At 41.4% G+C, this 27,702-nt stretch overlaps 2 protein-coding genes across 2 annotated transcripts in view; both read left to right on the top strand.

The window, feature by feature from the left end:
- Positions 1-17,741, top strand: part of RAB3IP (RAB3A interacting protein) — a 32,109-nt gene extending 14,368 nt beyond the window's left edge. The window contains exons 2-11 of the mRNA XM_063133903.1: positions 4,356-4,631; positions 4,807-5,068; positions 7,519-7,614; positions 8,636-8,713; positions 9,557-9,760; positions 11,014-11,142; positions 11,924-12,036; positions 13,138-13,237; positions 13,328-13,397; positions 17,331-17,741. Of these exons, the coding sequence (XP_062989973.1) occupies positions 4,381-4,631; positions 4,807-5,068; positions 7,519-7,614; positions 8,636-8,713; positions 9,557-9,760; positions 11,014-11,142; positions 11,924-12,036; positions 13,138-13,237; positions 13,328-13,397; positions 17,331-17,413 (1,386 nt within the window). The 5' untranslated portion in view covers positions 4,356-4,380 and the 3' untranslated portion in view covers positions 17,414-17,741. The remainder of the gene's footprint in view (positions 1-4,355; positions 4,632-4,806; positions 5,069-7,518; positions 7,615-8,635; positions 8,714-9,556; positions 9,761-11,013; positions 11,143-11,923; positions 12,037-13,137; positions 13,238-13,327; positions 13,398-17,330) is intronic.
- A 5,795-nt stretch (positions 17,742-23,536) lies between these two features.
- The window catches only part of MYRFL (myelin regulatory factor like), a 45,038-nt gene continuing 40,872 nt past the window's right edge, over positions 23,537-27,702 (top strand). The window contains exon 1 of the mRNA XM_063133892.1: positions 23,537-23,638. Within this exon, the coding sequence (XP_062989962.1) occupies positions 23,593-23,638 (46 nt within the window). The 5' untranslated portion in view covers positions 23,537-23,592. The remainder of the gene's footprint in view (positions 23,639-27,702) is intronic.

Below are 27,702 nucleotides of genomic sequence, written 5' to 3'. Positions count from 1 at the left end.
AGAATTCCTTCCCAACTCCTATGGAAATTTCTGCAACCCTTACCTCCCTGACGTCAGGTCTCTGACAGATGAGGTAAAAAGATGGTGGATCAGGACATGGTGTGGGAAAATCCGGGGAGGCTTTCAATCCATAGGATCCAAAGCTCTCCCAATCCCCAAAGTTCACCGCCCCCCCCCCCCACAAGACAGGAGGATATTTACACCAGTTCTTGAGGTAGTGTCAATTTCCTTTCTATTGGTTGCAACATGATCCAAACCTCTTGCAGGTCTCTTCAGCCTCAAGAAGGGAATTGCTCATTCAGAGTCTCCCTACCAGGGAGAGCAAATACCAATGATTTCTAAAACTTAAATTGGATTATACATCCTTGGTATACATCTGAGCTGAGGGCGATGAAGCAAGAGGGGAGACGGCTAGAACGCAGGTGGAGGAAAACTCGTGCTGGGTCTGATCGAACACGGGCTAGAGCTCACTATCGAGCCTACTCTGTGGCGGTGAGGGTGGCAAAGAGGCAGTTCTTTTCCACCAGCATTGCGTCTTCTCGGTGTCGTCCGGCGGAGCTTTTCCGAGTGGTTCGTGGCCTGTTACACTCTGGGCCAGGGCGTGAGATAGTTGAACCCTCGGTAGCACGCTGTGACGAGTTTGCACGGCACTTTGAAGATAAAGTCGCTCAGATTCGTCATGAATTGGACACCACACTTAATGCAGCACCACTAGTAGAGGCGTTCAGAGCGCCGTCCTGCTCAGTTTTATTGGATGAGTTTCAGTCATTGAGGCCCGAGGATGTGGACAAGATGCTTGGCCAAGTCCGGTCGACCACCTGTGTGCTTGACCCTTGCCCCTCGTGGCTCATTACATCAAATAAGGAGGGGATCGCCGGCTGGGTCCAGGAGGTTGTAAATGCCTCCTTGAGAGAGGGAGTGGTGCCAGCCTCTTTAAAAGAGGCAGTAATTAGACCACTCCTGAAGAAGCCTAATCTGGACCCGGAAGATGTTAACAACTACAGGCCGGTGGCTAATATCCCTTTCCTGGGCAAGGTGCTTGAGCGGGTGGTTGCAGGACAACTCCAGGCACTCTTGAATGAAACGGATTATCTAGATCCATTTCAATCGGGTTTCAGGCCTGGTTTTGGAACGGAAACTGCCTTGGTCGCCCTGTGGGATGACCTCTGTCGGGAGAGAGACAGGGGGAGTGCGACCCTGTTGGTTCTCCTGGACCTCTCAGCGGCCTTCGATACCATCGACCATGGTATCCTTCTGGATAGGTTGTCTGAACTGGGAGTTGGAGGTACTGCGTTGCAGTGGTTCCGCTCCTACTTGGATGGCCGATTCCAGAAGGTGGTGCTGGGGGATTATTGCTCTGTGCCGTGGCTCCTAAGCCATGGGGTTCCGCAGGGCTCTATTTTATCCCCTATGCTGTTTAACATATACATGAAGCCGCTGGGGGAGGTTATCCGGAGATGTGGACTGAGGTGTCATCAATATGCGGATGACACCCAGCTCTACCTTTCCTTTTCATCAAACCCAGGTGAGGCAGTGACTGTTCTGAACCAGTGCCTGGGCACGGTAATGGACTGGATGAGGGCTAACAAACTGAGACTCAATCCAGACAAGACGGAGGTACTGTTAGCGGGTGGTTCATTTGTCCGGCGAGGTGATGTTTGCCCTGTCCTGGACGGGGTTGCACTCTCCCTAAAGGATCGGGTCCGTAGTTTGGGGGTGCTCTTCGATCCAGAACTGTCACTTGAGGCACAGGTGAACTCAGTGGCAAAGAGCACCTTTTATCAGCTTAGGCTGATATACCAACTGCGCCCTTATCTGGACAGTGATAGCCTAGCTACAGTTATCCATGCTCTGATAACCTCTCGTTTGGATTACTGCAATGCGTTATACGTGGGGCTGCCTTTGAAAACGGTCCGGAAGCTTCAGCTGGTACAAAACAGGGCAGCCCGTTTACTAACAGGGACTGGCTGGCGAGATCACATTACGCCAGTCCTTTTACAACTTCATTGGCTGCCAGTCCAGGTCCGGGCCCGATTCAAAGTGCTGGTATTGACATTTAAAGCCCTAAACGGTTTGGGGCCAGGTTATTTGAAGGAACGCCTCCTCCCATATGTACCTACCCGGACCTTAAGATCATCTACAGGGGCCCTTCTCCGTGAGCCCCTGCCAAAGGAAGTGAGGCAGGTGGCTACTAGGAGGAGGGCTTTCTCCGCTGTGGCACCCCGGTTGTGGAATGAGCTCCCCAGAGAGGTCCGCCTGGCGCCTACACTGTACTCCTTTCGTCGCCAGCTGAAGACCTTTTTATTCACTCAGTATTTTAACACTTAATTTTAACTTAAATTTAAATTATACTGTTTTAACTCTGTATTTTAACCTTATATCAATTTTGCTGCGTGGTTTTATCCTGGTTGTGCTTTTTATATTGTATTTTGTATTTGTATTTTTAACTTGTTGGTTGTTTTATGATGATTTTAATTTTTGTGAACCGCCCAGAGAGCTTCGGCTATTGGGCGGTATAAAAATGTAATAAATAAATAAATAAATAAATAAATAAATAAATTATTTCAGTTGGTTCTCTCCAACTCTCTTTAACGTGGTTAAAATTACAGGTACAATGCTGTGCTTGTTTAGACATAAGAAAGTCCTACAACTCCCAGCATTCCTCAAGCAGGTTTACACCCTAAATCGGAATGCAAGCATGTTTAGCCTTATCTCTTAAACTGAATCAGGGCCCCTCTATCAAATACATTAAGCTCCTTTTCTTTGTAATAAAAGAGCTATGGGAAAACTATGTGTGGTCAAGCATTATAAATATGGCACAACAGATTCTGTAATATACTGCTCTGGGCTTGATAATGGGGGCAAGGGGTTGGCTAATCTTTCCAGCCCCTGGGATCTAGCCTGTTGCTCCAGGAGATGGCATCCTGTATACTGCAAGGAGGATCATCCACTCTGCCCCCAATTGGTCTTTGTACCCTCCTACTTTTATGAGTTTTGTCTGCCAGCCTTGCAGTTTGCACAGTTCTCAAATAAAAATATTTACCCTCTCTAAACAAGGGCTTTTCTTTATTTCATAACTTGAAAAATGCATCTGCCCAGTAAATACCAGTCCTTCCTTCTGGAAAGTTATGCTAGTTTAGACAAAGAAGTATGGGCTGCAATGAGCAGAAGTTTTGGATTGCAATGACTTTTTATTTCTGGGTGGGATTGGGGCAAGGTTGAAGTGTTACAGAATATAGGAGAAGGAATAGACATCAAGTAGGAGGCCATGTGCACTTTTGTGCATTTCTTTCCCATATTTTTCCACAGGCAAAATATTGTAGTGGTTGACTTAACCAATTACTTATACATTGTTGATTAGAAATATATGAAGCACCAATGGAAAACATGATTTAAATTAGTCTTTTTTCCTGGTGACTTAAGTCAGTCAACGCTGTTACTTACATAAGGAAAGCTTCCCCATTAGGGAAAAGCCTTGAAGTTATGTAGCCCTATGAGATGACTGTACCACATGCTAGCCTAAATGAATGGTTTGTGTCTTGGACACAAATATAAGTGATTGTAGAAGGCAACATTTGGTCTTCATATTCTGATATATTAGCTCGATAATAATAATAATAATAATAATAATAATAATAATAATTTTATTTCTTACCTGCCTCCCCCTTTGGATCGAGGCTGGGAACAACATTAGTACAACAAATCAACACATCACAAAAATTCTTGGCTTCACATTCATCTGTTTAGGCCTGCCAGAATTTGTAGACTTGTGCCTGCATCTCTTAAAGACATGCAAGAAAAATAATGACTTCTGTTGCACTAAGGGTCAACCTACACATTACTTTGAATAATCTTCTTATCTAGAATTGGAATAAAAATTAGACAGAGCTGAGTAATGCTTAATTATTTTCTTATGGTGTTTTGTCTCTCTTTCCACTTAAAAATTAAATATGTGAATTGAGCGTGAGTGGACAGAACTGATCAAACTGAGAATTTCTGCTCTAGAGTGTGGCTTGGATTCTAATTTTCCTTCCTGAACCCGAACAGAGTACGTTGCCTCCCCATTCCGTGTTTCCCTCCTTCCCAAATCTGCTCTTGGAGGTTGGGGGGACCCTTGGGAATGGTGTGAGAAGTGGAGAGTTGGCAAAAATAGCCCTCTTTTGTGTAAACGGAGGAACAATTCAACATCCAAGCCCGTGTGTTTTGGATTTGTTTTTAGTGACTTAGTCCTGATCAACCCAAAAATGCATTTAATATTTATTCCTGAACTTTCAGCATGGTTAAGACTTGCTTGTATGAAATTTAGGGATGGCTGCCATACTCCAATAATTCAATTTTTCTTTTTTTGATTTTAGGTCTTTGTATGATGAATCTTTTATTATGGCCAATGACACTTTGGAAGGTTTTCATGAAGTGAATCTAGCTTCACCCACTACTCCAGATCTTCTAGGAGTGTATGAGTCTAACACTTCTGAACAAACTACCTCTCCCACAGTCATCTACCGGCTTCATCCCTCAGCTGTGTGCTCCACACCTATTCAGCCGAGTGCCCTGAATGTCTCTGATCTCCCGACACAACCTGTCTATTCATCTCCCAGGCATCTAAATTGTGCAGAAACATCAGGTATCAGGTTGGTTGTGAGAAACTTCTATTGATGATTAAACCAGCTTTGTAATTAACCACTTCATGATGTGTATGTTTTGGGTTTAAACTTCCCCTATCCTCATTCTACTTTATAAATAATACTCCATAACTGTTGGGAATACACTGTTAATAATATATTTATATATGTCTTTTTCTTTCAGCATCAATGTTACGGAAACTGTTCCTTGTTCTACCTCAGGACCCCAGGGTGGGTTGTCCAAACACAATAATTCCAGAAAAGAAAGCAGTAATGCAGAGCGAGAATTTTTGCAGGGCGCAGCACTAACGGAGTCTGGTGAAGGAAGTGATGATGTTTGGGGGCTGAGCACAGATAGCCTGTCTCGCCTGCGGAGCCCGTCTGTCCTGGAAGTACGAGAGAAGGGCTATGAAAGATTGAAGGAGGAACTTGCCAAAGCACAGAGGGTAAGATTAATGTGTCTGGTGTCTTTTGCAGTTCTGTGCAAGAGCAGAATTTGGCATTGGGCATAAAATTCAGCATCTTGAGAATCGTTTATTTTCCTGCCTTCCCTTCCCCCTAAATTCCATTATAAAACAACAAAACATTTCCCCATTCCCAGCAAACTTCTGGAGCGTTTGATTTATTTGTTTACTTAACATTGGTATACTGCTTTTTAAACAATCATCCATAATCCCCCCCTCAAAAAAATAATTAAATTGGCAAAATTGGTCCATCAACTGGGTAAGAACGATAAAAATTAGCAGCAAACTGATCTCAGTCTTGAAGCCTCTCAAAATCCTGGTGGAACAAAGATGTGATTGCCTGTCTCCAAAAGAGGAAAGTGACGAGGCTAAGTGGAATGTTCTCATATTTATTTCTCATACAAAATTATTCTTGAAACTGCTTAGTCCAGAGTATCCCATTCCTTGTAAATAGGGCTATGTTGGAGTAAATGGCATTCGCACTGGCTTCTCCACTTTGCTTGCTTTCAGAATGCAACACCTTGCTACTTTACAATTCTGCTGAGTTGTAGTTGTAGAGATCTCTGTAATCCTTTGGAAGGTGAGCTAGAAATGCTGAGCTGTCTTGCTCCTTGTGTTATTATTTCCATCGCTCCAGAAGTATCCTTTTTCTCTTTAGAGAGGTTACTCAGCTTTCTGTTCTCCAAGCTTGGAGCTCTTTGTCTGGCCATGCGTTTCTTCTAAATGCTGGCTGCCCCCTAGTGCTGTAAATTGCCATGCCTGCATCTCACTCTGACACTGGCAAATGAAAATATTAATAGAACAATGATATGTTTTTCCACTGGTTTTCTTTTAGTCAACCAATCTTCTGGCTTTGGATTTGTATTCTGTTCAGATTGTCCTCTAAACATGACAGTCCTATGGTTCTTAGGAGACAGTCGCTGTTGCTTGTACAGGCACAAGTTAATTGGTACCCTATATCCAGTCATTCCTACCAATTCTGCTGTGTGTCAACAGTGACAAGAATAATGAATGCAGCAACACTGACAGCTGCACCAAGACCTCTGGACAATGCAGCAGATGCCATTAGACGAGATGGGCCAATGAACTTAGCTGAGGTCACAGCAGCTTGTGGCTCAGGCAACCACTTGCAGTCTCTTATCCTCATCTCACTCCACCCATTTTATGCAATGCTTCTAGCTAGCTGCCTCCCAACATTCCCACCCTCCTCCCATGTCCTCTCAGCTAGTGATAGGGCCATAGCTACATGCATTTTATGTAAAAGGCCTCAGGTCCAATCCCAGGCATCACCAGATAGGGCTGGGAAAGATCCCTGTCTGAAACCACAGATAGCAACTGCCAGGCAGTGTTGATAGGAAGGAGCTAGACAGACCAATGGTCTGTCTTGGTATAAGGCCACTTCCTGCATTCCTAAAGTCTTCTTTGTGTCAATGCCCCCTTCCCGCACCTTGAAGCACCATCTGAGTTATGCCAGAAGCATAAATGGGTGTAGGGCTGGCATCTTTCAGAGTCTGCCCGGTCGCGCACACTGGGAAGTTGTGGTTGGCTGGTCAGTCCTCCTATCTGGTACTAGCCAATCCACCCTTTTTGTTGGGAGTGTATCCCACAGGCGGGTTTAAAGGATCGAAGTATGTTTGAGGTGAGTCACTGCCTTCAGAATTGTCCTAAAACAGGAACCTGTGTGAAACAGGAACCTTATTGAACGTTTTTAGTGTTGGTAGTGTTGTGATGGGCCTTGGGCAGAAACAGCTGGTGCTCCACTGGTCACTGCTGCTATGAGGCCATCTGCCTGGCATGGTGCGGGATTTTTGTGAGTGTTGGATGTTTGCCTGGATGCCTGTAGGAGAGGCAAGTTTTGCTTAGCTGGGTCTTCTAATTTGTCTGAAAATATCTGATCAAGCTGAAACTGCAGGTGATGCACCAGTAGTGTTTGATTGCTGTGAAACGCTGTACTTTGCATGGTTTCTGTTCCACTGAATGCCAAGCAACACATTATGGAATAACCATGTGAGTATTCTTCATGTGTCTGCCCTGTTCACATAAAAAGTGGGGTTACATGAAATGGAGCATCTGGCTGAAGAGAAGCAAAAGCTTCCACTGTCTTGTCTTGCTGTGTTCCATTGCTTCAAGCAGTTTTCTCCCTAGCCCTTCTTGCATGTGGTATCCAAGCTGAGATGGAAGAAAGGTGCTCCAAGTAGCAGAGCACAGCAATTTAAGGCAGGGGAAAGGAGATCACTAACTTGTTCCATTTCATTGATTAAAAAAAAAAGAAATAGATTTTCCTCTCCCACCCCCCACTGCTTTGTATGCGAAGTAGGCAAACACATGAAATATGCATGGCTACAGCATTGTGTCCAGTTTGGCCCTTATTTTCCTGTTCTGCCAGGCTTGAAAGGCCATGACTGTCAAAATAACTGCTATGTTTTCCGTAGGAGCTGAAACTAAAAGATGAAGAATGTGAGAGGCTTTCTAAAGTGCGTGACCAACTTGGACAGGAACTGGAAGAACTTACTGCTAGCTTGTTTGAGGTTTGTTTGAAGACTTCGTTGTAACATAATTTGGGGCTGTGGTGGCTATTTCATGAATTCAAAATGGGAAGCTTGGGTAGCAGTTGATTTATTTATTACTTACTTGAAGTATTTTTATGCCGCTCCTCAGCCAGAAAGGCTCCCAGAGTGGCTTATATATAATTACACAAATAAGACAATGGCTCCGTTTCTCAGACAGCTCATTTCTCAGTGGTGGTTCTAGAACTCCACAGTGGAATTGTTACACCACTATTAAGAAATGTATTGTCTGGAGGGAAAACTCCACCCTGAATATCCACACTGTGCAGAGGAGAGTTCCTGCACAACGGTTGTGTTCTGTGTTGTCTGGAGGCCTCTGTAGAGTTTTCTGCTGCATTGAGTGGAGCTTCCCCCTGGCTACAGAGTTCCCTGGCAAAAGTGGCCAAAGGAACGAGCACTGCTCTAGGAGAGCTGCTGGGATTTGTTGTTGTTGTTGCTACAATGGCTGGTGAGATACCATCAGGAGGACTGGGGGAGGAGAGAGACCAGAGGAACTGTCAATCAAATGTTGCGTTGCCTTTTACTCCATGGTAGCCCACAGTCACATAACGGTGGAGTTTGAATATGATGTGTGGTTAGTACCCCCTACAAACTCCACCGTTGAGTGGATTTTTAACACTGCATAGAGAAAAGTGTTGTGCGAACTGAGCCATTGCTTGCCCACAGAGCTACAATATAATAAGGCATAGCACACAAGGAAAAGGAATGGGGAGAGAAGAGGAAAATAAATTCTTTTGACTATCTAGATTGGGCCTTGTGCTCACATATTATAGTTCTAGTGCTTTGCTTATCTTAAGGCCTGGGCAGCTCTCCTAATAGGTAAGACTTTCAAAGTAATGTGAAAAACAGTTTGCAAATTTGGTCAAATATTCCAGTATCTTGTTGCTACCTTATGGTTTTTATTATGGAAAACATATTTTCAAGTTGCAGGTAAACCTCTGTGAAGCATTTATAACATAAGCCTTTGGGTTTTTTTTTATAGGAAGCACACAAAATGGTGAGAGAAGCTAACATAAAGCAGGCCACAGCAGAAAAACAACTGAAAGAAGCACAAGGAAAAGTGAGTTCTAGCCGTTAATGATATGACTTGGATCTTAAGGGTTACATGAATATATATTTTGTGTGTGGGCATGACTTTATTCCTGAGCTTCTCTCAGGAAACAACCTCCCCTGGGTTCCCCAACTGCTCTTTAAGCTCATGGAGTTCAAAAGGCAGTTTGGTTGCTCAGTGAGTTTAGATGTGAAAGCAGTCTAAATGGAAGCTTACTGCCATCTGTCAATACCAGTTTGTATTATTGCCTGGATCCTCACTTTCAAAGGAAAATCGCTATGAACAATACTGTACCAGCCTTTAAGTATTAGTTGAGAATTAAAGATTCTTATCTCTGTAGCCTATATGCAAATATTCGTTCAACCAATTCTTGATGTGAATTTTGACGGAGGCCCCAGTTCACACTTCCCATTTACTTGGAGTCACGTTGCTGTTTCCCTTAGATTAGTCTGGAGTTGGTTAAAGGCTTCAATTGGAATGTCTTTTGTCACTTGGATCACTAGAACTCCCTTTCTAACTTCATTGTGAGTTCAATTTCCTCAAAGATGAGCTGAAGGAAAGATCTGTTGAGCAGGAGGTTATAAAGTTGATTGCTCTGGCTCTTTGGAAATGCGGTTTACAAAGGTTAAAAACAGTGAACATTAAAAACAAATATACAAAAATTTAAAAATATCAAAAGCATAAAAACAACACTACCCATTTAAAACAGCTATTCTGGGGTCAGTTAAAAACTCAGCATATGTTGAACCAGAATTGGGGCTCTTGAGTTCCCCGCTGAATGAAATTCCCTTTCTGTGAAATTCTGTGCAAGCTCCAAATTTGGTCTCTCTCTCTCTCTTAATGTGTATTTAGATTGATGTCCTTCAAGCTGAAGTAGCAGCCCTGAAAACATTGGTGCTGTCCACTTCGCCAACCTCGCCTACAAAAGAGCCTCAATCTAGCGGGAAAACACCCTTCAAGAAAGGACATACAAGAAACAAGAGTACAAGCAGTGCAATGGGGGTCAGTAACCAGGACCTCGCCATGATGCAGCCGATTGAGAAAGACTGCAAAGAGGTATTTCAAGGATTGGCTAATAACTCTGTGCATTGTAAAGTGTACGTTAAAACACTCGTAAAGAACTAATGGAGTGTGCCTGTGCTTGGAAGCTGTGATAAGCCGATAGTGTGGAGTGGGTGTTTCTCCTCCACATAACAGTCTGTTAAGTCAGTTTTAACTGTACAGGTCAAGAACTGGCAAGATCAGCCTGTATCTCAAATGTGTGTAAACTCTGTCTAAAGGTTTGTGGTCAAACGCTTGTCTTTTGTTTCCAGTGTTTTTAGAGTTGTTTTCTTTGCCTAGCTGAAGAACAGACCTATGGAAAGACCTGTAAAAATAACTGCCCACCCTACCATGCAGCCTAATAACAGAGGGGGCATGATATTAAAGACAATGTGCTCTACATAGGGCTACCTTTGTGCCTAGTCCGGAAACTTCAACTAGTTCAAAATACGGCAGCCAGGGGTGACCACATTACACCAGTTTTAAATCTCTTCACTGGCTGCCAATTAGTTTCTGGGTGAAGTATAAAGTGGTGTTTATCACCTTTAAAGCCCTACATGGTTTGGGTCCAGGCTACCTGTGGGATCGCCTCCTCCCGTACAATCCGCCCCGCACACTCAGGTCCTCTGGGAAGAATTTACTCCAGCCAACAAAAACAAGGCTGACAACTATTACCCAGAGGACCTTTTCTTCTGCCGCTCCCAGTTTGTGGAATGGCCTGCTGGGAGAGATTCGTCAACTTAATAGTCTTCCAGAATTTAAGAATGCCATAAAGACTGATCTCTTTCGGCAGGCCTACCCAGTTGGATTTTTAATTTACCTTTTAATAATGTGCTGCTTTTAATAATGTATTAGTTTTAAGTGTTTTAATTAGTTATATGATGTTTGCATTTGTGTTGTACCCCGCCTAGATCCAGAGGGAGAGGTGGATAACAAATAATTTTTTATTTATTTATTTATTTATTTATTTATTTATTTCATTTCTATACCGCCCAATAGCCGGAGATGATTATTATTATTATTATTATTATTATTATTATTATTATTATCATCCCCCCTCCAAAAGCCACACCAAAAAACACACACATTTTTTAAAGCAAATTTTTAAAGAGGTTTCAAAAGATTTTCGTTTCTGGATTTTTTTATATTGCTCATTGAACTTCATAATTGAAATGCAGAGACTGTATATAAGGGTGGTATGGGGGTCACCTATAATGTATTTCTAGTTTAAACTTTGGACTCTTGTTTTTTGTTTTTTTTAATGTTAGGTTGACTTAGCTCTGTATAACGAATTCAAATCCTGGAAGGATGATCCCACTATGGACCGGGCAGGCCCTTTCCTGGACAAAATCTATCAGGAAGATATCTTTCCATGTTTAACCTTCTCAAAAAGTGAGGTAATGCTTTGAAATCATATATTACTATTTAGACTGTTTACATAATATGAAGGGCAACTTGAACTGTTTTCATTGACTACCTTTAGCATAGGTCATGATCCAAACAATTCCCTCTGTGATCAGGGAAGTATTTTTCACATGCATGGGGTGGAGGTGACTTGGCCTGCATCGCCCGCTGCTCTGGACCCCCAACCATCAAGAGTAGTATTGGAGGAGATGAGGTTCTCTGGCCAGGAAGCAGGAGAGGTGTGCTTGGAAGTCCCATGCATGCTTATTTGGATCCCGTCTAAGTTTTTGTCTAACTAAAAGCATACATTCTTAGTAATCCTTAAAACAATCTTCCCCAACCTGGTGCCTTCCAGATATCTTGGACAACAACTTCCAGCATTCCTGACCATTGCCCATACCAGCTGGGGCTGATGGGAGTTAGAGTTCAAAACATCTGGAGGGCACCAGTTTGGGGGAAGGCTGCCTTAAAACAATGCTATTTGTTGTTAATATACCATTACTGCCCCATAAAGTTGGGGTGGGGAGAGGTGGACTGAGAGATAATGAAGGCTCTTCACATGTTCATTATTGAATCCAGTGCTTGAACCAGAGTCTTCCCAGCATATATTCTAAATCGCTACACCAGTTCTCTCACCCTAAATAATTTGCAGTACATTTATTTTTGCTATCCAGTGTGGGCGTCTAGGTCTAGCTTGTAATGCACTCTGTTTATATTCCTAGGAACTCTTAACCATGGTCAAAATTACTTTTAACTTCTCTGGTCTATTTCCAGTTGGCATCTGCCGTCCTTGAAGCTGTGGAAAACAATACCTTAAGCATTGAACCAGTTGGATTACAGCCTGTTCGCTTTGTGAAAGCTTCTGCAGTTGAATGTGGAGGACCAAAGTATGTTCCAACTCCTGTCATACAAGAGGCACATGACTAGATTTCAAGATACTGGGCTGATTCCTGACCATCTAGAAGAAATGACTCGCATAGTTCTGCTCCAGCCCTAAAAACACATGGGTGTTGCCCCATAGTATGAGAGGGCCAGAAGAATCACTGATTCTTTCCCAGTACGGCCACAGCTGCATTGTGGCAAAGGTGGGGCATGTATAGCCAGTGACAGCTGTTCTCTCAGCAGAGGGGTGTGGGTTGGGTTTGGGTGACAATTGTGCTCTCTAGAGCACACTTGTACGCTACTCTTTGCTCTTTCAAAGGTGGATGGCATATAGCTGTGAGCGGTAATATATTCCATAAACAAGCCCTGTTTGGTTTGTGCTGTTAACTCAGCTAACATCCTAGGGCAGATGTCAATGTTGCACGAGTGTAAGTCTGCTCGCGTAACAGGACTTCCTCTCTTCTCCCTCATCCCCCCTCCCCCGCAATCTGCTCCAGAAGATTTCCCAACCCTCCAGAGTAAATTTTGAGGGCATGCAAGGGGCTGCAGTGGGGAGTGATTTCTCCCCTCCTGGTTCCACTGATGAAAGCAGTTCCATCAGTAAAAAAAAATTCATTGTATTTCACCCCTAGCTCAGTTAATGATTTACTAGATGGCATTAATTTAGCTTAAGTGCAGTTTCTTAGTCTAAATCCTTCCTTTGTAAAACTGGAAATAACAGTGATGTTTAGGTTAAAGACTGGAAGACTCTTGAGGCATATTACAAGTGGAAGAAATATGACAGCCATAGAAACTCCATGGTGGAGGTTCTCCTTTAAGCCTGCTGCAGAGTCAGTGTGAAAATGGCACGGTCACTGTACACCGCATTACCTCAGGACTTAAAATGGTGTGTGTAAATAATGTTGTGAAATCAAATGCCTGAACCTTTGTTTAATTGTAAACAACTATATGCGATCTCAATTGTCACGTAGATTTAATTTGCAATGCTGCTGCTGCTGCTGCTGCTGCTGCTGCTGCTTCTTCTTCTTCTTCTTCTTCTTCTTCTTCTTCTTCTTCTTCTTCTTCTTTTTTTTAAAAAAAAACCCTCTTCTGTTCTATTAATGCAGGAAATGTGCTCTCAGTGGACAAAGTAAAACATGTAAGCATAGAATCAAGTTGGGAGACTCAAGCAACTATTACTACATTTCCCCTTTCTGTAGATACCGGGTAAGTATTGGTCTTTCCTGTGCTCCCCTCATGGTTCATACAATTGGGTAATGCATGAGATTAACAGTGGTGTCTTCTTTTTGTGTGCAGATCACATCTGTATGTAACTTCTTCACATACATTCGGTATATTCAGCAGGGGCTTGTGAAGCAGCAAGATGGCAAGTAAAATCTGTGTCTCGTACAAATAAGTCATGTCTTTCTTATCAGTGTTGGCATATTATTGAAGGAAGAATCTGTCTGTTAATAGATTAGATTGTCCTGGCTTCCTGAATTGTCTACTTAAATCAGTATCTCCACTACTTAAGCAAAAAAATTGGGGCAATTGATGCTCACAGTATCTGGGGCAATATCTGAAACCATCTCATTCACTTTAGCACCATGGCAAAGCAGCATACAGTTGGTGAGAATGGGCCCGGCCTGCCACTAGACAAAGTGAGGTGATTGCTTCAGGCAGCAGATGCTGGGACATGGTAGCAGGGTGTTGGAGGAGAGAGAGCTAAGTGCCACATAGCCTGTCCGGCACCCTCTAAACTAGCCTGCTGCCTTTTGGTGTGGTGGAAGACACTATCCCATTGTCAGTGTTGAAGAAAGATTCAACTGCCAATCAGGTTGGCTTTTGTACATGAAAGGGATGGGGGGAAGCCATCTTGTTTATCATGTCAGGCAGCAAAATGGCTTGGCCCAACCCTGGGCTAGAAGAATTGATCTTCATAATGAAGCCAACAATCAACAGTGCGAATTTCAGTACCAGACTCTGACTACCTAACTATTGTTGGATTAAAAAACAAGTTGTAGAAAGCACCCTGTAACTGAATTCTAAATAATCAGACTGTCAGTAGGTGCGATGTAAATGTATGGACTCTTTTGTGATACACTGTGCCTGGTTGTGTAAGCACATTTATGTTGCAGCTGGGGATTGAACTACAGGTCAGAAAGAAGAGAAACACGTTCTCAGGATGCAGAGTGTTTATTTTTAGGAAGCCCGTCATGTTTTGGCCTGTCCTTTATTCTAAGTCCTTCCTCAGGGGGCTGGTAACCTTAATAATAAAATAGAATAAATGAAACAACATTTAATATTAAAACATATTTCTGCTAATAGGTTAATTAAGAACATTGCCACGGGCCAATGCATATATATTGGCATTAAAAGCTTTTAATGCCAATATATATGCATAGGCCCACTATGAGCACTTGCACTTATCATAACAACATAGAAACACCTGGCAGGGCCCAGAAAAAAATAGACTAAGATTATGAGAATGAATTTGAAGAGTACTCTTTTCAGTCGCCATAGATTACCACAGGAGACAATGTTTTTGATAGAAGAAATTCTGCATACACTTGCTTCTAACAAGTAAGGACTTGTATATTCTCCTTTTACAAGTGTAATATAATAATATATATGCACAGGCCTTAGTGATAGTCTGTCACGTTTAATTATTTTTAATGCATGTATATATTACACTTATATCCCACCTTTTTTCCTCCAAGGAACCCAAGGCGGCATACATAATCCTCCTCCTTTCCATGTTATCCTCACAACAACAACCCTGTGAGGTAGGTTGGGCTAAAAGTCTGTGACTGGCCCAAAGTCACCCAGTGGATTTCCATGGTCGAGTGGGGACTAGAACCCGGATCTCCCGATTCCCAGTCCAACACCGTAGCCACTACACCATGGCCCCTGTGGCAGTGTGCTTAACTAACCTATTAGCAGAAATATGTTTTAATTTCACGTGCTGTTTCATTGTATTCTATCTTATTAATAATATTGCATCCTCCTGAGGAAGGCTTTAGAATAAAGGACAGGCTGAAACGCGTCAGGCTTCCTGAAAGTAGACATTTTGCATCATGAGAAGCCTTCCACTTTCTGACTTGATTTGGATGCTTCCAAATCCTTCTGGTTTTGGTTGAACTGCATGGCCTTCTAGACTGCTTTTTAGCTAGAATCTGCAAATGGAAAAACATTATTTCTGAAGGAATATACTATATTATAATTTGAGATCTACTTTTTACAACATGCTGGAATTTTGTTGTAGCCAAAACACAATTATGCAAGAGAATGCCAGATATGATTGCACAATTTTTAGATCATCCTAATGTTTGTTAAAAGTCGGGTGAAAAATTCAGTAACCTGTATTTCATAGTCATTTTTGTTTTTATTTGCAATTATAACAAAGCAAAATGAGGTGGGAGTGGGGACTGCAAACCCTACAAGAATATAATGGAAACAAGAATAAAAAGCATATCCTGTTGCTTTTCCCAACTGTTCCCAACATCATTGATTGAAAAAGTTTTGACGCTTCCATTTCAAATGTATGTATTAATATAAGCATCCAGACATAATTGATGACTGTAAGATATGTGTTCAAATGCAGCAAGATCACTAAGATCTTCAATCCGCTGAATAATACATGGTGGGTGCTTATTCTTCCAGGCTTAGAGTATAAGTTTCTTTGCAACTGTAAAGGCTCTCGAGACATTTCTTTCTATCAGTCTGTTAATCCCTATATAATGGGAATATAGTTTAAAATTGCATGTGCACTCCCAATTATCACAGATGTTTCAAGAACAAAATGTATGCAGGTAGTAACTTCCAACTGAAAAGAAGCTGCTATAGGACGCACCCACATCATATGCCTCAGCACTGCATCATCCACATTTCATAGCCAGCATCTAGAAGAGCTAGCCAGCTTTTTCTTTACCTGCCTCTGTAGTGTCCTATATATACAAAACATCATTTTTGGTTGAATCAGCCTCCATTTTAAATCTACAGAAATAGTACATATGGACTCTATGGCAAATTTCCATTGATTAGGCTGTGTAAAGCACTCCAGTGCCCTATTCCATTCTTCTCTAACATGCTGAAAAAAATGGGATGGGGGCAGGGGGAGAGAATATTTGAAAATTTAAATGTTCTTATTTTTGGTCTCCTATATACTGCTTATGTTTCACCTTTTAAAATAAAAAGTTGTAGAATTAAGTAGAAAACAAAAACATGACCCAATAACCAGAACAGTGATTTTTGTGGGCAAATCTTACACTCTAAATGACTATTTAAATTGTTTGATGCAGGTCAAATAATGTATAAAATAATTATTACTAGGGTCCAAATATGTGTAGTTGAGTAAAGTGTGATGCATTAGCTACATGTTTCCCTCTAGTAATAAATTAGGAAACCCTGGTCTCAGGATGAAATGATTTGTTGGCAATAAGTGCCGTGGCAGCTAAGCGCGGGGGTGGGGGGCAGATAAGAGGCTAGCAATTACGTTTCCTTAATGAAAAATGCATAAGCCTTGTACTTTATAGCAATAGCAAACCTCCTTTGGATGCAGTCATAGCTGTATTATTTTAAAACTGCAGCTATTTTTAATATCTGAATATTTCTAAAAAAATAAATACCTCTCTTCCTGATCCACAATGCGCTTTTGGACCTACTGTTTACATTATAAATGGCTAACAATGCTTTCTGGGATGTCTGTCTCTGGCTGATATGACTTTTGTGTGTATGCGGAAATGAGCCCTTTTGAAAAGCTTTTTAAAAATATAAGTATATTTAAAATAGGTATATATACCTAAAAACAGGTATAAAAACAGCCCTAAACAACTTGGGACCAGGATACAGAGCACCTTCTCCCCTGCCAGTCTGCCCTGTCACTGAGGTCATCTGAGGGCGTGCTCCTGGTGGTTCCACATAGACCCATCCTCCGATTGGAGTCCATCAGGAGAAGAGCCTTCAGCCCCCTCCTATGGAATTCCCTGCCTCTGGAGGTCAGGCAGGCACCAACTTTGTATTCCTTTCGGCGTCTCCTGAAAATGTCATTGTTCCAGAAAGCCTTTCCTTAATGACCAGCCACGGTTCACTTTACATTTTGCTTCTTTTAAAATCTATTTTAAAGTTTTTTATTCTGTTTTTATTTTATTCATCCTGTACACCACTCCAAAATTTTGAATGGGGAGTGGTATATAAATATTGTAAATAAATAAAGAAAAATATATTAAAATAGGTTTATCCCTTTTTAAACAAATAGGTATATAATAGGAGCTTTTAATGAAATGTTTGTTTCAGTAACATCTGTTTTTCTTTTTTGCAGTGGATCAGATGTTTTGGGAAGTCATGCAGCTGAGGAAAGAGATGTCGTTGGCAAAACTTGGATATTACAAGGAAGAGCTGTAATGCTACACTTTGGGTGCTTGCATGAACTTCCATAAATGTACATATTTTCAGATAGGTTCCAAATCCCTGTCACTTGATATTTATTTTGAAATGGGTCCAAGACATCTCCGTCTGTGCAAATTGCACTATCTGCTCTTTTAATTCAACAAAATGATCGTATGTAAGGATGAACACTATTCCATTTGAAGTGAAGGCAAGAGGATTTTCAGGTGTACTAGTGATTGTAACTTATGATTGAGAAACGCTATACAAGAGTTGTATTCATTTTTGTGTTCTGGACAGTTTATAATGTAGGAATTCAGCATAATAAAAATTAATTCAAGTTGGAGCCCTTTAATGTCTGAAACTGTTTTAAAAAGTGGTGTGCATTCTACAAACTGTGGAAACAAGCTTCTGTACATATATTCCGATTAGTATTGGTAACTCTGTATCAGTCGCTTGAGGTGAATACATAGTAGGACCATACCAAACAAGGACAAGTTCTTTGAAATAATTTTATTTAATTTTCAGGAGAAATTGCTTTTTGTGGTGATAACAAAATGGGCATAGCCATTTTAAGTAGCTATCAACTGATCACTGGTGACTTACATACAGTCCTTATCAAAGAGCCAAATGCTGCGCAGGACAAGAGGGTTTTTATTTTAGACATCCCCTTTTCTCTTGTGGATTTTCTAGATTAACATAAGACCATATAAGAGTCATGCTGGATCAGACCAAGGGCCCATCTAGTCTAGTGTTCTGTTCACACAGTGGCCAGCCAGCTGTTGACTGGGAACCCACAATCAGGACATGGTGCAACAGCACCCTCCCACTTGTATTCTGCAGCAACTAATATACAGAGGCATACTGCCTACGAAACTGTAGGTTTACCTTCTACACCTTTTCCTCACCTTTACACTTTCTGTATGAGCTATCAAGAAGTAGTGATCTATTATTATTATTATTATTATTATTATTATTATTATTATTTATATAGCACCATCAATGTACATGGTGCTGTACAGAGTAAAACAGTAAATAGCAAGACCCTGCCGCATAGGCTTACATTCTAATAAAATCATAATGAAACAACAAGGAGGGGAAGAGAATGCCAACAGGCACAGGGTAGGGTAAACAGGCACTGGGTAGGGTAAAACTAACAGTATAAAGTCAGAACAAAATCAAGTTTTAAAAGCTTTAGGAAAAAGAAAAGTTTTTAGCTGAGCTTTAAAAGCTGCAGTTGAACTTGTAGTTCTCAAATGTTCTGGAAGAGCGTTCCAGGCGTAAGGGGCAGCAGAAGAAAATGGACGAAGCCGAGCAAGGGAAGTAGAGGCCCTTGGGCAGGCGAGAAACATGGCATCAGAGGAGCGAAGAGCACGAGCGGGGCAATAGTGTGAGATGAGAGAGGAGAGATAGGAAGGAGCTAGACAGTGAAAAGCTTAGTAAGTCAACAGGAGAAGTTTATATTGGATTCTGAAGTGAATTGGAAGCCAATGAAGAGATTTCAGCAGTGGAGTAACATGGTCAGAGCGGCGAGCCAAGAAGATGATCTTAGCAGCAGAGTGGTGAACGGAAACCAACGGACTGAAGTGAGAAGAAGGAAGGCCAGTGAGAAGAAGGTTGCAGTAGTCCAACCGAGAAATAACCAATGCATGAACAAGCGTCTTGGCAGAAGAGACAGACAAAAATGATCGAATCCTGGCAATATTATACAGGAAAAAACGACAGGGTTTAGCTACTGTCTCAATATGAGGAATAAAGGAGAGCGAGAAATCAAATATAAAGCCAAGACTACGAGCTTCCTTGACTGGAGTAAGTGTAACATCATTGACAGTAAGAGAGAATGAGAGATGAGGAGAAAGTTTAGGAGGAAAAACAAGCAATTCAGTCTTTGCCATATTAAGTTTCAAACGACGATGAAGCAACCAAGCTGAGATATCTGACAGACATGCTGAGATACGATCGTGAACATCAGGAGAAAGATCCGGAGAAGAAAGATATAATTGTGTATCATCGGCATACAGATGATATTGGAGGCCATGAGATTGAATAAGATTACCCAAGGGCAACATGTATAAAGAAAACAACAGTGGACCAAGCACCGAGCCTTGCGGAACCCCTACTGAAAGGGGAAAAGAAGAAGACGAGCTGCCATTAGCCAACACGCTGAAAGAGCGACCCGCTAGATAGGAGGCAATTTATATACAATCTATATACCAGTTCTGTTTTTTTAATCTTATAAATAAAATAATTGAGATGGACACAACTGATAGAGATTATTTCTGACAGCTGTTCAACATTTAAAGAGGAAAAGGCTCTATGATGAATGTTGGAGGACCGTTTTTACTTGCCTCGTATGCCACTCTGCTAGTAATCAGATGCTGCTTTCCATTCAGTCTGGATTGGCAATCAAGCAATCAACCTATTTTGCATACCTTCTAAGTAGGTGGCCTACAACCGTCCTTGTTTAATACTCATAATGGGCAATTCAGCCAGCCTTCTTGTATTGTGCATTATGCATGTGAGTAGTTAAAAAGCAACAACAACAAAACTCACATCAGTCTATGGGGTGCTAATATACTGACTATGGAATTTATTTCAAAATATCATAGCCTATTGAACAAATAACTTTAGGGGTGGTTGTTACTAGCTGCTTCTCTCTTACAGTTCATTTTGGTAATGAAAATGTGTGCTCTAAAGTATATGCACTGCCCAAAGACAGACCTTTCCATACAATTGTTGTGTGTGTGAGAGAGGGAGGGAGGGAGGGGAGGGTGGCACTGTGCAAGATTGTACTGCTGTTGCCCTCCTCCCCCTTTCTAAGTGCCAGTAAATGTATCCTCCAGTTGCAATTTAAGATGAGAAGAAATTACTTCCAAAATATTCTTTAATGCTGAATAAAGTATCTCAAAATGCCAAGGCATGCAGTAGGAGGACTTTGTCTAATTACTATCTTTCTACTTAAAAATAAAAGAAAATCACTAGATTAATGTTTATGTGGTAGGAAATTGTACCCCTAAAAATTGTTAATTTTTTTGCAAGATGTGCGCTTCAGCGGAGGACAGTGTATAAGAAAGGAAGTTGTTATCCACTACTAACTATGCGTTCAAAAAGTATCTGCTGGATGCTTCTGGTGCTTCTTATTTTCTAGTTCCTTATAGCAAATCCAAAAGTAGTTAATGTGAAATACTTTTAAGATGTCACTTTTCACCAGTACAATATTTGATTCCTTGGAAAATGCAACAGAAACACCTCCTCAAAAGAAGATGGGAAGGCTGTGTATGGCCAATGAATGAAAGGAAAACCGGTGCTTTTGAGAATATGGCAAGTCTGCTCTTACCAGCTATGTCTACTCCTATCCTAAAGTGAAATTCTGCACCATGGAAAGCTTAACACTGAAAGAAATATTAGGAATTATAGAGAGTGATAACAGATCAAGACTCAAAACCTAAATGCAATTTCTAGAACATCTTTATTTAGAGAGAATGCAATTCAATTCAATCCATTCACATTTTTCACATTCATTCAAACAGTTACCCATGTTGGAACAACAGAGCCTGATGGCCAGTCAGGCGGTATGCTTAAGAGGTGGGTGGTGTGCTGTGCACCACTGTGCTTCTGGTGTCTTCCTCTTCTGGATTCTGCTGATTTCTGATGCATCTTAAATTTCTCAAGCCTTTGCATGATGTGGAAAAATATGCCTGTTGATTACATGCCCTGGTTGTACATGAATTGGGTTCCTCATATCGTTTTTGGAAATTCCGCATGAAGCTAACGGGCATCACCTTTCCTTCATGAAGCTAAAGGACCACCACCTCAACCGCTGGCACTCGTATGACTTTTGCCTCAGGCTTATCTTGGAAGTTTCTTTGACCATTGTTCTCTTCCAAACTCCACCGATCAATTGCATCTGGTTTTATGTTCCCCTTCAGGTTTGCATATACACACCCCTTGTTTTCCCCAATTCTTTGGCCTTTTAACTTTGCACACTTCTTCTGGTAATGTTTCTTCATTCAAAGCTCAGGAACCCATTCACCCAATGAGGGGGCATTATATGATTTTAACACAGCAACCTACAGATCCCACACAACGTTGTTGTATTTATATAGTATCATACTGTTGATAGTAGTTGTGATGGTCCAAGAACTATGAACTTCATAGTTCTTTTTCCCAGCCACTGGAATGTCTAGTGCAGAATATATCTAACCCTGAATAAGATTGACTTCAGTATTGCTGATTCTTCTCATATTTCCAAGATGAATGTCCCTGAGCTTTTCTAACTGATACTTTGTAGACCGCATTTATCTTCCTTCATTCCTCTAGCACAGGCCTGCACAGTGCATGATCCTCCAAGCCAAATACTGGGAGCTTGCCAAGTACTTTACAACACCTTTGCTTTGTCAGTCCCAAGTACTTAGTAAGGCCAGCGACAAGGCTGTGGCAGGCCACAATAGATGGCTGATGGGGGCTACACTTGACTAGGCACATCACAGGTTGTATAAGTGGGGAGGGGAAAGCATATTATACTCCCATGACCACCACCACCACTGTGTTGGAAAATAAAAGCTTGCCTGGTTAACAGGTTTGCTCCTTGTCAATGAGGAATGCTAATGGAGTGTGCAGCCTTCTGCCTACTTCCTGCAGTACTTGGAGAAGTGGCATTTGTAATAAACTTCTTCCTTCTCTGTGGTAAGTGCCTTTATGTTGCAGTGAAATGCTACTTCCCTCAATCTGCCATTACTGCCACATTTGCTCCTCCCAGGGTGATTCCAAATGAGGCTTTTATTGTGCATTCACCCTGCCTCAATCATCAAATTTTATGGGGGTTTCAGGTGCCATTCTGCATTTGTAACCTGTGGTTTCCTGCTAATTCTTCTTTCTTGTTTTACTACAAAATAACCATTAAGGAAGGAAATACAGCATCGGTACACAATACTTTTTGATAGCACTGTGAGCTGTCTGTCTGTCCTCAGATGTACTCAACAGCTTTTCCCCGCCAGCCCTCTATGGAGCAGTCTTGTTGTTTACTGTGGAGTCCTTTGCCACTGCCTCTCCAGTGTAACTCAAGGCTTTCTGATACCACATTTACTTTTCTTTCTCTTCCTGCTCCTCCTAGGGCCTGTTCATGGTGAACTGGGTCTGGTTCCTTGAGTTTCTAGCTATATGTCAAGTCCATTAGAATTAAATTCACCTGCTACCTTATTGCCTATTTTACCACTTAAAGCCGGTATGTGTGCATTTTGCCAGCTTAACAATGATATGTATGTAATGACAACCCAAAGTACAAGTTGAGTATAGCCTAGTTCACATGTAATGACAATCCTGAGTGTAGGTTGTTGGATCACAGGTTGTCATTAAAGGTGGAACCTGCACTATGGTTTAACGCTGGGTTATAAATCATGAACATTCTTGAGTTCACAATCCAACAAGAAACCATGGGCTCTTTTCTTATGGTTAAACCATAGTGCACATAATGACAACACACAATTCAAAGGCAATTCAACACACAATTCAAATCAGGCCACTGCAAGTCCGTGGCTCTTTGCATTTGCATTTGATAAAGGGGTTCAGCCCATAAAAGCTCATGCCTTAATAAAACAACGTTAGTCTTTAACGTGCCATACATTCTTTTTGTTTTCATACTACAGACTAACGTGGCTGCCTCATTTGAATCTGCATTTGAAATGTTGCTCATAGCTGGATTTTAAACAAGGTGTTTTAAAAATATATTTCTATATATATATATGTCATTTATTCATATTTAGCATTTATCTAGTTAACACATAAACTCATGTGGGGAAAGGACAGTAAGGAGATAAGCAACCTTTGTTGATTTCTTAATTGCACATATGTTGCATAGTAATTTAAATTAGAGGGTAAAGGTCCTTAAAACAAGGAAGGAAACAAGCTGTGGTCTGCAGCTGTAGTGAAGGGAGAATGTTGCACGTAATTTTTGTCCTCAAATTGGGGCAGGATCTTTTCATGTAGAAACTCTCCAGATTAACCCGGGACTCATTTGCCAGGTATTGAATTCTCTGTGACAGCCAGTGGTTTTTTTTTTTTTTTTGGAAAATGAGACAGTGGATTTTTGGACATGCTTGTAGCCCTCTGAAAAAGCATAGTTGTCATTAATTAGTTCAGGAAGTCTGAATGCTCCACATTTTTGAGTGTGTGAAAACTGCTTTTTTCCTCGTTTACCCATGGATGTGGTGGGTGAAAATGAGGCCCTGCAACAGTTCTTTGAAGGTAAGAATCTGTGGCTAAAGAAATATAGTATTTTGTAGGCACCATGAAGTTTATTTTCATTTTTGATGTGTCCCTTTGTTTTACTGCCATTTTGATTGATTATTATATTTATATCCCACCTTTTACCCCTCTTGCAAGGAATCCAAGGCAGCTAACATGGTTGTCATCCTCAACCCTGTGAAGTGGGTTAGGCTGAGAGTCAGTAACTGACCCCAAAGTCACCCATTGAGCTCCCATAATCTTTGACCATTGGGCATGCTGGCTGGGGCTTATAGGCATTGTAGTCCAAAACATCATCTACAGCTGGGTTACACTGAGCATATGGACAGAAACTTATTACATTTATAACATGCCTTTTTTCCAAGGAACTCAAGACTGATTGCTTTAAAAGACATATCATCTTTCATACTGGATTTTAGGATGGTGTACAAAGCATAAAATCAAACATTGATCAAGACAAATGTAATGTTCAGCCTTTAAAGAGAACCTAATATCAACTTCCTAAAATCATCATTGCATATATTAACTGAAACACCTTCCTTAAATCTACTCATATGTTAACTTTATAATATTAGTCATACTTCATATTTTGCAAGCTATAGTCATATAAGATGATTTTGCTTCTAGTATTGGAATTCTAACATTTTTTGTTGCTGTGCGTAAATGAAAAGGCTATTTATATTACATACACAAAGATCACTTCTGGATCTAATGGAAGCCCAGTGCTTAAATTTGTTAATCCTTCTATGTATTTGTTACCAAAAATAAAACTGGACATACATACCAAACATTTACATTCTTTTCTCTTGAGAAACACTCAAAGAAGAAACTTCATATCGCCTCAACCACATTCTCAATAGCGTTTACACAACCAGCTGTGTGTTGTCAACTGATGAGAAATCAAATGATACACATCATGTCATTATCCAGGTTTTGTCCAAAGTGAAGTGGCTTCATTTTAATCATCTGAATGAAATCAAAATGCATAGAAAGGAAGCCAAGCTACAAACAAAATATTTAAATAAACATTGATCAGGACGAATTTAATGTTCAGAATTTTAAGAGAACCTAAAATCCCTCTCCCAGACTGTGGAATGGTCTGCTGGGAGAGATTCGTCAACTTAACAGTCTTCCAGAATTTAAGAAAGCCATAAAGACTGATCTCTTCCAGCAGGCCTACCCAGTTGAATTTTAAGATGCCTTTTAATAATGTGCTACTTTTTAATAATGTGTTAGTTTTAAATGTTTTTAATCAATTATATGTATGGTGTTTTGTATTTGTGTTGTACCCTGCTTCGATCCTGAGGGAGAGGCGTAAAGAAATAAAATTGTTGTTGTTATTATTACCCAAATCATTATTACATATATTAATTGAAACACCTTCCTTAAATCTAATTATATGTTAACTTTATAATATTAACCATAGCTCATATTTTGCAAGCTATAGGCATATGTTGATGGGCAATGGTTCTTATGTTCTTTATCTTTAAAATGGAATTGGCTAGGACAGCCCATCAAATGGAGGATGCCTTGAAATAGAGGACAGTCCTCCAACTTGGAAGCTTGTGATGGAAAGTGGAAGTGACAAGGCTGTTTGGAGCTTTATAAATCAGAGCCCACAGCTTCAATTGAGCCTAGAAGCCAGTAAACAAGTGTTGGTGTAATGTGTTTTCCACAACCTTCCCCTCCAGCAAGAGTCTTTCCACATCAGTTGATGCTTACAAGCAATCATCAAGGGTGGCCCCACATTGCCGGAGTCTAACTTTGAAGTTACAGATGTAGGAACATTTACTAGGTCCAAATCTGAGAGAGGAGTGCAGCCTTCTTACAAGGAGAAGTTGTGAATGGGAACTCCTGGTTTATGCTGCAGCCTGGCTATCCAGGGCTGGATCTACACTATTACTTTAAAACGGTTTATAACAGTAGTGACAACTGTTGGGGCCCAGGACACACACCATATGCAGTTTTCAAAGTGTTATGTTCTGCTTGGTGTAGATCTGGCCCAGAGTTGTGACAGTCTGAAAACGCCGGCATGGTGGGAGCTTGGCTCCTCAGAGGGGGCACATCAATTAGGAGATCTATCATGCCAATCCAACCAACAGGCATTACTTTTCTTTAGGTTCTGTTTCCACTGCCTTGCTGCCTTCAGTAGTCTCTACCTTTCTGTGCCCCTAAAGTGTCTTGCTTGATCATGGCTGTATTCAAAAATGTCAACATGATTAAAAACGAATTTAAAAAGGAAAATATTACAAGGAGATCAAGGCTATTCTACCATGCAGCCCAAAAGAGTTTGGAATGAGCTCTTAAAGACACAGCACAGGGCTTTTGTGTCTGAGTTTAAACAACCACTTTAAAAGTTGGGATGGTATATAGACCTACCTTTTTGAGATTATTTTTGGTAGGGAGCTCTTTCAGGCTGCATTAGATATTATCCTCCTGGACATGGTCTGTAATAGTTCTCTGCCATCAGTATTTCTTGTTGATAGAGAAACCTCTAGATCAGGGGTGTGGAGCCTCAAGCCCAGGGGCCATATCTAGTCCTCTGGGGTTCCCAATGTGCCCCCCACAAGAGTTCCCTAGAAGGCCACACCTCCTTCCCTTGGTCCCACCCTTCCCCCAACTACCAATCATTTGGTGATTTCCCATCTTTTAGGCAAATTCTCCCCTGTCTAAAAGGCTGAGATGTCTCTCCTAAGGCTTAGTTATTGGTGATAAGAACTTTAAGCTAAAATATGCTGGTATTTGGTGTCCCACCCCTGGTCTCACCCCTTTTGCCCCCCCTACTAGTGGAATGCAGCCCCCTGAAATCTTCTCTAAAAGGGAATTTGGCCTTCGGGTTGAGCGAAGTTCTGTACTCCTGCTCTAGGTGTTCAGGAGGTTCATTTTCAGCCTCAAACCATGTTGCTTCTGGCAAGATATTCTTTGCTTTGATCATTGTCCTCCTTAATAGCAAGCCCTATGTAGGACCAGACCAGGTATTTCCCAACCTGGTGTCCTCCAAATGCATTGGACTACATTATCCCCAGGCAGCATACTGGGATGGTGGGAGATCTTGTCCAGCACATCTGGTGGGCCCAAGATTTGGGGAAAGCTGGTCTGGACAATTGTTTCCTTTTTGGATTTTGCAGGCCACCTTAGCTGTTACAACTGCATTGTTTTGACACAAACTTTTAGCTTCCCCCTGCACTCATTGTTCAGATCTGGTGCCGGTACAGGAGTGAAGGGGCAATATCAACAGCTGTTGTTACATTTACCTTGTCCCATAATCAGTTTAATGTACAAAGGTTCATGTGGTAATGGCTATAAAGATAGGGGTGTGTGTGTGTACACTATTTCTTCCCAATGACACACACATTTCCACCTTGTCTGTATGGCCTTCTACTATCTTTTATGGTAGAATGAGCTGTCTTAGCTTGGATAGAAATATGGGTTGGGAAATAAATAAATAATAACAGAGTATGTAATTAAGCATCATTTTAGCCATACCATCTTCCTTGTTTGTAACATACATTTCTACTACTAGAAATGCTTCATAATCTCTATTATGAAATAGGTTGCTGTAGCCCCCATTGTACAGAGAGGAAGCAGAGGCTCAAAGAGGTATTTTGCTAAGTTGGCCCAATGAATCTATGCCAGAGGTGGAATTTAAATCCACTTTTTATAAATCGGGGTGGGGAACTGCTGGCTCACAGCAACTTTGAATCTGGCCTTGAACCTTCCCTCCTCAACCTCACCTCTGTGCAGGGAATGATATTCATTGGGGATGCAGATGGGGAGGGAAGAGCTAACCTCCCCATATGCTGGACCCCGTGCTTTCTCTCTCCCATTGTGGTATTGGGTAAGCCTGCCACCGAGGAGGGAGCACAGGGTTTCTGGGTGGCCATCTGAGTCCCACAGCCGCCCTGCCCTCTTCCTGGTGGAAAGCGACGAATCATTGGTTGCCTTCCACCAGGCTCCGCCCCTGCGTTGGCCCCAGATTGGCTGTGGAGTGATATTCCATGGCAGAACCACCATGTTGACGTCGCTCCCTTTGAAAAAATCAGGGTAAATCCCTGACTTTTTCA

Source organism: Elgaria multicarinata, chromosome 9 (assembly GCF_023053635.1).
Source record: "Elgaria multicarinata webbii isolate HBS135686 ecotype San Diego chromosome 9, rElgMul1.1.pri, whole genome shotgun sequence".
In the NCBI taxonomy this organism is placed as follows: domain Eukaryota; kingdom Metazoa; phylum Chordata; class Lepidosauria; order Squamata; family Anguidae; genus Elgaria; species Elgaria multicarinata.
Note: the sequence above shows the minus strand (reverse complement) of the source record. Positions and strands in the feature narration are given on the sequence as shown.